This window comes from Ailuropoda melanoleuca, chromosome 14 (genome assembly GCF_002007445.2).
Source record: "Ailuropoda melanoleuca isolate Jingjing chromosome 14, ASM200744v2, whole genome shotgun sequence".
NCBI classification, from domain to species: Eukaryota; Metazoa; Chordata; class Mammalia; order Carnivora; family Ursidae; genus Ailuropoda; species Ailuropoda melanoleuca.
The window spans coordinates 27,464,009-27,473,169 of NC_048231.1; the positions used below are offsets into that span (position 1 = coordinate 27,464,009).

Genomic DNA, 9,161 nt, shown 5'->3' on the forward strand with positions numbered 1-9,161 from the left:
AAACTGCCATCATTCAGACCTACAGCTAAAGCTTTACCATCAGGAGAAAAACAGCAACATCTCCCACCTAAGAGAGAGAGAGAGAGCATATATCAGGAGATTTTCTTCTATTTTTTTTTTTAAAAGATTTTATTTATTTATTTGACAGAGATAGAGACAGCCAGCGAGAGAGGGAACACAAGCAAGGGGAGTGGGAGAGGAAGAAGCNTGGGAGAGGAAGAAGCAGGCTCATAGCAGAGGAGCCTGATGTGGGGCTCGATCCCAGGACCCTGGGATCACGCCCTGAGCCAAAGGCAGACGCTTAACCGCTGTGCCACCCAGGTGCCCCGATTTTCTTCTATTTAAAAAAAATTATGCACCTAAGAAACCTTTAATTTCAAAGAGAATTCCTGTATTCACCATGGCCTCAAATCAATATTCAAAGCAGTCAAGGGATGCGGGCAGCAAAGTTTTCTACTGAAATCAGTGGTATGAAATTCAAAGCAATAATTAATACAAACCGTTTCCCCCTTCCGGATGTAACAAAAGTACTAACGTTTACCTTAAAAAATTAAGTTGATGAAAAAGAATGAGAGATTTTAACTAACATAAAAAGCCAATGACATGTGGAAATGTTTTTTAGTGGGAGGTTGCAACGTCTGTAGTTTCTATCCAACAAATCAGAAATGTAAGAAGTCCATCTTTATAAATATGCTTTCAAATTTGAAAAAAATATGACAATAGATAATTATTAAAGCTAGGAAGAGCTATCCATGCATGGAAGATCTAATCATGCATCAAGAAATAATGATGCTAATATTATTAATTTTTAAAAATAAGGGTTAGTATGGGGGTGCCTGGGTGGCATAGCGGTTAAGCGTCTGCCTACGGCTCAGGGCGTGATCCCGGGATTCTGGGGATCGAGCCCCACATCAGGCTCTTCCACTGTGAGCCTGCTTCTTCCTCTCCCACTCCTCCTGCTTGTGTTCCCTCTCTCGCTGGCTGTCAAATAAATAAATAAAATCTTTAAAAAAAAATAAGGGTTAATAGGTATTGGGAAATCAACAAAAATGGGCTTGTCCTGACAGCAAGGAATATGGCAGACATATTCAAAAGCCCTAAGACTTTTGGTGTCTTGAATAAAATTTGGAGAGAGAGGGATGGGGTACAGCTGTCACAGAATGAAAAGTTATAGAATGAATTGAGAACAAGTCATTTATTTATCTTTTAATTATCAAGAACATAAGAAATCTAAGATTATTTCTGATATTTAAGAGAGGATGGCAACCTGGAGTGGAGATGATGAGAAAGGTTAGGATTTGGATATTTTGAAGACAGAGCTGGCATGACTCTGACTAACTGGGAGGAGAGTAGGAGGAAAAGGATATTTTTTTCGAATGGTGATGCCATTTACCATGATGGAAAAAATTAGAGGAGGTACAAGTGTATGGTTTTGGACCCATAAAGTTAAGGATACCTACGAGAAATTCAAGTGAAGACATCAAAAAGCCAGTATGGTATATATTTATACTTCTCTGGAGCTCAAGGGAGAAGACTCGACTAGAGATATAAATACGGGACACAGTAGCATACAGATAGTAGTCACAGTCATAAACTGGGTAAGAGCTTGTTATTAATTTATCACCTCCCAGCTCCACATTCACCCTTTTCTTTACTGCTATGTGATACTACAGTTAGGCCCTATAGATATTTTTCCTTTTCCAGCTAATTTGATTTTTGGCCAATAGAGGGTACAGGAAGATCCTTGCAAGGCCAAAGAAGGAGGAAGGGATTTTTCTTTCTTCTGGTGTGCTACAACCAGTAGATCAGATTAATGATGGGGCAAGGGTAGGTACGGGGAATGGGGCTGGGAATGGAAGATTTTTTCTGCCAGCATAGCAAAAGATTTCCTAGACCAGCCCTCTGGCAAGTTTCTTTTCCACTGGCACCCACATCCTCTCCAAAGAGATCTGAATCTCAGCCTGGGAAAAGAGAGGAAGGGTTCCTTCCTTAATCACCATCCACCAACCCTACAGGTGGCAGCTGCTTTCTGCAATTGCTACTTCTATACTCCTTAGAATTCTCTTTACACCTTTCAGTAATCACCTTTTATTAGTTAACAACATATTAAATTTTCCCTATTCCACTTACTAAGGTGGTTTCTGTTTCTTGATTGGTATAGAATTAGTACTGAAGTAGTCACAGGAGACAGATCATTAAAGATGGGATTTTTGGAATTGATTTAGTCATGCCTTTGGGTTTAAGCACAGTGATGAGCACCTGCCAATGGGAAATGGGATGTTAGTAATCCAGGGTATGCATGGGCATGACAATAAAGTTATCTCCTACAGTTAATTGTAGTAGAGTGTCTATTGAAGTAAAATGTCCTAGGAGACCAAGAGGCTGCTGCCTTTGACCATCACAAAAATAATGGTGACCGCAGGGACTATGCTGTGCAAAAGATTCTACTGAGTTCATGGAACATTTAGCAGAAAGAATAACAAGTTCAGATCCTTAAACTCTCAGCACAAGTCATGGTCTGACTAGAGACCATGGGCTAATGTTGCCAAAAATTAAACGCAAAATTTAATTGAGTAAGTTGCAAATGTACAATTTCAGTCGAATTCCCAGTTTCACCAAGTTTCTTATGTGATGGGGCACTGATTGGGAAAGAAGGAACTTTGAACTGTGGAATGGGAGCATCTGGTTAGATTCAGACGAAACTGAAAATCCTGAACGTCTATGTTTATTCTGAATCTCACAGCCAGTGCCAAGTTTGTTCTCTTATGTCTGGGAAGACTGACCTTCTGGGGTAGATGCTCTGGCAGGGGATGTTTAACCTTCTGAAGAACTATCACAACCACTTCTCTGCTGTCCCTAGACCCCTAACTTGGATCAAATCTCAGCATGCTCTAGGGCAGAGGTTGGCAAACCTTTTCTTAAAGGACCAGAAAGTAAATATTTTCAGCGTTGTAGGCCATACGGTCTCTGTCACTACCACTCAACTCTGCTACTGTAGTACGAAAGCAGATCTAGACAATACACAACCGAATGGACATGGCTGTGCTCCAATAATATTATTTACATAATCAGGAGGTGGGCTGGATTTGCTGACCTCTGATATAGAGGAAGGAATGCAAAAGTTTAGGGGGGTAAGAATGTTGAAGTAGATTTTTCATATGCAACCTGCATACTTGCCCACCAACTACATTGCCCCCAGAAGTCTAGAAAACAGTCCCTTTACAGAAGCATTGAGAAATACATTAAGGGCACCATCTACACCTTTGAAAGGCTCTGTAACGTCCTCCTATGCAGATCAGGAACGGGAGATGTTTCCATTAATATGGGGTTCCTGATTCAACAGGGATCATCTAGGAAAAGCAGAAGCCAAGTAGTAGCACTTAAAAGACAGAGTACATTCTTTTACCAAAAAGGGCAGCAGGAATGTCCTAATAATCAGAATGTTTTGGCCTGTGGAGATTTCTGTTGGTGACTAATCAATCATGGTGTCTGCAGGAATGAAATAGATGAGTAGGCTACCAGATCAGTGTTTGATCTATGTAACAGAAAAAAACTCCAGACCTGGGGGCTAAAAAACCAAACTTCAATTACCATAATGGAAAGTCACAGAGTCTCAGCCTGTGTTCAGACCTGAGCCAATTCATATACTCAAGAGTCCCTTGATTAAAGGGAAGGCTAAGTCCATTGAGAGGACCCTGTAGCAGTGCCGCAGTAGATATCTTTCTCCAATAATCAGTGGTCACAAATGACTCAACTGAAGAAAAGGAAATACTCAAATGTTCAGGAATTAGTAACAGGGGCTCTGAACTGACACTAATTCTGTGGTTTCCATCTAATTCCTGAATCGTAACAGATACACTTGGAAACTTATAGAATCTGCTAGCTTGGCTCTGTGATCCATGGGATAAGGGTCATTACAACAGGAGGAAATAAGTGCAAACCCCTGGAAATTCCTCTCTCTCAAGATAATAAATCAGAAGCAAAACCGCAAGCCTGAGAATTGCAAAAATCAGTGACACTACCAAAGACTGAAAATACGCACTGGTGAAAATACGCATCACATTTAAACTTGCCTGTTTGGTCTATGCGAAACAAGATGGATTTTATTTTTATTTTTTAAAGATTTATTTATTTTAGAGAGAGAGACAGAGAGAGAGAGAGAGAGAGACCCCCACCACACTCTCACTTTCTCTCTCTTTCTCTGGGGCAGAGGGAGAGGAAAAGAAGCAGACTCGCTGCTGAGTGTGGAACCCGATTTGGGGCTCCATCCCACGACTCTGAAATCATGACCTGAGCTGAAATCAAGAGCTGAATGCTTAACCAACTGAGCTACCCAGGCGCTGCTAAGATGAATTTTAGATACTAACTACGGATAATAAATTTAATCAGGTAGGGATACTAGCTGAAGCTACTCTTCCAGATCTTTACCAACACAAACAAACACAGCCCCTAACATTTTGCATGCAGTTATTGCCCTAGTTAATGCTTTTTTTCTCCACCCCCAATTTGTAAGGACCACCAGAGCAGTCTGCTTTTACCTGGCTTGTACCTGTGCACACCTTCAAAGCCTTGCCTCAGGGCTATTCAACTCTCCCGTTTTTGTTTTTTGTGTTTGTTTGCCATAACACAGTCCACAGAGATCCTGATCATCTTGACATTCCACAAAACATCTCAATGGTCCACTACACTGATGACATTATGCAGAATGGATCTGCGGAGCAGGAAGCAACAAGTACTTTAGATGTCTTAGTAAGACATAAGTGAATCAAGAGAGTGGAAGATAATTATCACAAACATTAAGGGATCTGCCACCTCAGTGAAGCTTCTGGAGATTCAATGATATGGAATACGACAAGATATTCCCTTTTAAGGCGAAAGGTTCCTACACCTTCCAAAACCTACCGCAAACAAAAGAAGCAAAATGCCGGTTGTGCCTTTTGGAAGTCTACACATTTGAGTGAGCTGCTTCTACCCATTTATCAAGTCACTTAAAAGGCTTCCAGGGGACCAGAACAAGAGGAGGCAAGCTGATCTTCCACTTGGGTCTTATAGCAAATTCAATGATACTCAAAGTGTCTGTGGTAAACTGGGATGCTATAGGAACCCTCTGGAAAGCTACTAAAGGAGAATTGTACTGCAGATCTCTCAGATTTGGGAGAGAAATCCATATCCTCCTTTACAGATAACGATTTTCCCTTTGAGAAGGTGTTTTGGCTTTGCTACTAGGCCTTGGTAGAAAGTAAATACCTAACTATGGGATATCAGGTGACTATGTGTCCTGTGTGTCTCACGAATTGCAAGTTACAAGACCAACCTAGCCATAGACTGGGTGTGCACAGCAGCAATCTATGATCAAATGGAAATGGTATATAAAAGACCAGTCTTCCACAGATCTGGAAGTCAGAAGTAATTTGCATGAACAAGTGGCTCAGAACCAACAAGAATCCCTGCTACAGTACGTCTTCTCTCTCTCAATCTATACTAGTGGCCTCATGGGTATTCATTAATGATCAACTGACTGAGGAAAAAAAAAACTTGAGCCAGATTTACAGATGTTCCTATACAGTATATGTTGGTATCCACCTGAAATCACTATAGCAGTAAAGGGGTGACCCTGAAGGACAGCAGTAAAGGTAAAATTTCACAGGGGGCAGCACTTCAAGAAGTACACTTGGTTTTCCACTTCTGTGGAGAGAGATGACCCGATGGACAGATTTACACTGACTCATTAGTATCTGTTAACTATTTACATGATCAGTTAAGGACTGGATTCTTTCAGGATTAGAAGATTAGAGACAAGGAAATCTGGAAAATGAAACTTTCAGAAAGGGCAAAGGATGTGAAGACTTCTGTGTCCTATGGAATGCCCAACAAAAGTGTCCACTACAGAGGAGGTTCTCAGTGACCAGGAGGACAAAATACTATGCTCTGTGGACCTCAGAGAAGCCTCTTTTTCTAGCCAGCTAGTACTTACTCAGTGGGCCCGTGGTAGCAAGGACAGAGTTTAAGGTTGACTTAGAAAATATGAACTCTGTTTTCCAAGGTTATCTTGCTACCACTACCACTACCGATGAGTGTCTAATCTGCTAACAGTAGAGACCAACTGAACTTCTGATATAACGCATTCCCCAGGGAGACCAGCCAGCCAGCTGGTAGCACGTTGATTATGTTGGACCTCTTCCATTATGGAGCAGGCAGATTCATCTTCACTAGAATAGACATGAGTCCTGGATTTGCCTTCCCTGATCATTGTGATTCTGCTAGCATCACCATCCATGGACACATGGGATGCCTTATCCACCAATACCAAATTTCATGCTTCTGATCAAGGAACTTATAGCAAAAAATGTCCCACATTAGACTCATACCCATGGAATTAACTAGTTTTATCACAACTCCCACTACTCAGAGAAAGCTACTAACAGAACAATTGATTAACAGTGGAATGGCTTACTGAAAACTAATTTATGGCATCATCTGGGAAACAATACCCTCAAAGACTGGGTGTCTTATAGGATGCAATATATGCTTTGAATCATAGACCATTACATGGTGCTGAACCTCATAGCCAGATTACATGGGTCTGGAAATCAAGAAGTCGAAGTTGGAGTGACTCTTCTTACCATTCAATCCAATAACCAACTTGCACAATTTTGTTTTGCATCCTAGCAACTCTGAGCTCTGCTGATTTAGTCTTATCTCCTAAGCGCAGGGAGAATTCTTTTACCAGGGACATAACGGTTCCTCTGTATTGGAAGGTGAGACTGCCACTTGGTCATGTTGGACTCCTTATGCCAGTGAAACAACAAGCAAAGAAAGGGGCTGTTACTCTTCTGGCTGGAGTGATTGATCCCAGTTGCAGAGGGGAAACTGAGTTATTGCTACACACTGAGGGCAAAAGGGACTATATCTGGAACCCAGAGGATTCACTGGGATGCTTCTTAGTCTTCATGACCAATGGTAAAACTTAATGGAACAGCAACTAGGAAAAAAAAAACAACAGGTAGAGATATTGAGATTTCACATCATTTAGCAATGAAGGTTTGGGTTACCCCATGAGCCAAATAACCTGAGGTTCTGGCTAAGGACAAAGAAAATATGAAATGGGTAGTAGAAGAAGGAAGTCAGAGATATCAACCACAGCCCATAACCAGTTATGGAAACAGGGACTGTACATAAATGCTTATTATGTGTATACATAAACTATTTACTTCTTATTCAAAAATATTTTATACAAGTCTGTCGGTGGTTAACTTTACAGTTTAGTCTTAAGGCAACAGAATATATAGTAAGACTATGACTAAATTTGATAGTAATGAACATAGCCAGCAATGGACACAATGACTGTTGGAACTGTGTGTCTTCTAATTTAGGGGAGAGGGTGAGAATTTCTTCACTTGTACCAGCCGTATCTGCATCTCTATGGTTAGAAACTCCTTGGGTAGGGAAGCCTGAGTGGCTTAGTTGGTTAAGTGTCTGCCTTCGGCTCAGGTCATGATCCCAGGGGCCTGAGATCGAGTTCCACACCCAGCTCCTTGGTCAGCAGGAGCCTGCTTCTCCCTCTGCTTGCTGCTCCCCCTACTTGTGTGCTCTCTGACAAATAAATAAAACCTTTTTTTAAAAAACCAACAACTTTTTGGGTAGAACATAAACATAACATTAGTTCTGTGGTTATACCAAAGTTCAAGCATTTGTAAAAAGATACATATGGATGCTAATTAGACAAAGGGGTAGTCTGTGCCAGTTATTACTTTGTTGCCTTTTAGTTCCAAATCTACTGTTCTTTGGGCCTTGTAGAAGGTTTTTTGCCTTTTGCCAGCTAACTGATATAAATTTGCCAATAGAGGGTGCTGGAAAGACAATACAAGGTCAAAACAGGAGAAAGGGGGGCGCCAGGGTTGCTCAGTCATTAAGCGTCTGTCTTCGGCTCAGGGCATGATCCCAGGGTCCTGGGATGGAGCCCCACATCGGGCTCCCTGCTCTGCTGGGAGCCTGCTTCTTCCTCTCCCACTCCCCCTGCTTGTGTTTCCTCTTTCACTGGCTGTCTGTCAAATAAATGAATAAAACCTTTAAAAAAAAAAAAAAAAGGAGAAAGGGACTCTTCTTCCAGTGCTGGATTTCACCTACTGAGCCAGATCACTGGTATTCGGGGAGCCTGGAGCATTCCCCAATGCGGGCAGTACCCAGAGTCCCCGAGCAAGTTTCCCCCATCACAGTAATGGCCCTAATGATTCAGCTGTGGTTTTCAGCCTCTAGCAAGATGTCCTGCTAAGACAGCAGCAGCTCTCAGTGTCTAACAGCCTTTTCCCTGAGTTAAGTTCTTCCCCAAGCAGTGGTCTCGCCGCTCAGCTCTGGCCTGTACCCTCTGGCAGGCTCTTCCTTCACCCAGTGACACTCTCTCTCCGTTCCANTCTCCGTTCCACGGAGGCCTGCACTCTGGCAAGCTTCTTCACCACTGATAGAGTGTGATGATGGCACTCCCACTCTTTCAAACACATCTGCAGCTCCTCTAAATTCTTTCTTTGTTCGCTCTCTCTCAGCTAACTAGGGCTAGTAGCTGTCTTCTAACTGTACAATAACTGATATAATCACACAAAGTGTAAGCGTACAAATGAAACAAGAAAGGCCAGGGAGAACCCGGTAGCATTTCTATATATAGAGAGCAGGAAGAAAAAGCAGAGCTAGTTAAGGGAAGGAAAAAAAAATCAATGAAGTGTAGGGAGGAAAAGACATGCATGGATTTCAGAGCCAAGTGAAGAATGCATTTCAGAAAAGGAGGAATGATCAGTTACATCAAAAACTACTGTGAGGTGGGTAAGGGGAGGACCCAGAGCTGACCAAGAGACTGGCAGCAGTTTGAATGGACCAATAGAGATAAAAGCCTAACTGGAGTGGCTTGTGAAGCAAATGTCACGTGAAAACAGAGAAGCCAGTATCACCTATTTGGAGGAATTCTGCCACAAAGGACAGCAGAGAAACAAAAGCATGGTGAACTAGTCATTACAACTGCACATTTTATTCAACCCTATTCAGCTGGGTGGGTACAGGCATACAGCAGGGGGAAAGCTGAGTTTAAGTAAACATTAACAAAATAAGCATCCTTTAAATGAATAGCTGAGCTCATTAAAAAACGAAGAAAAACTCCCCAGGCATGAGAAATA

General features: G+C 41.9%; 1 protein-coding gene across 1 annotated transcript in view; it reads right to left on the reverse strand.

Moving 5' to 3' along the window:
- The window catches only part of EML5 (EMAP like 5), a gene marked incomplete at its 5' end in the record, with an annotated part of 169,981 nt that overhangs the window by 38,473 nt on the left and 122,347 nt on the right, over window positions 1–9,161 (reverse strand). The window contains one exon of the mRNA XM_034643052.1: window positions 5–67. Within this exon, the coding sequence (XP_034498943.1) occupies window positions 5–67 (63 nt within the window). The remainder of the gene's footprint in view (window positions 1–4; window positions 68–9,161) is intronic.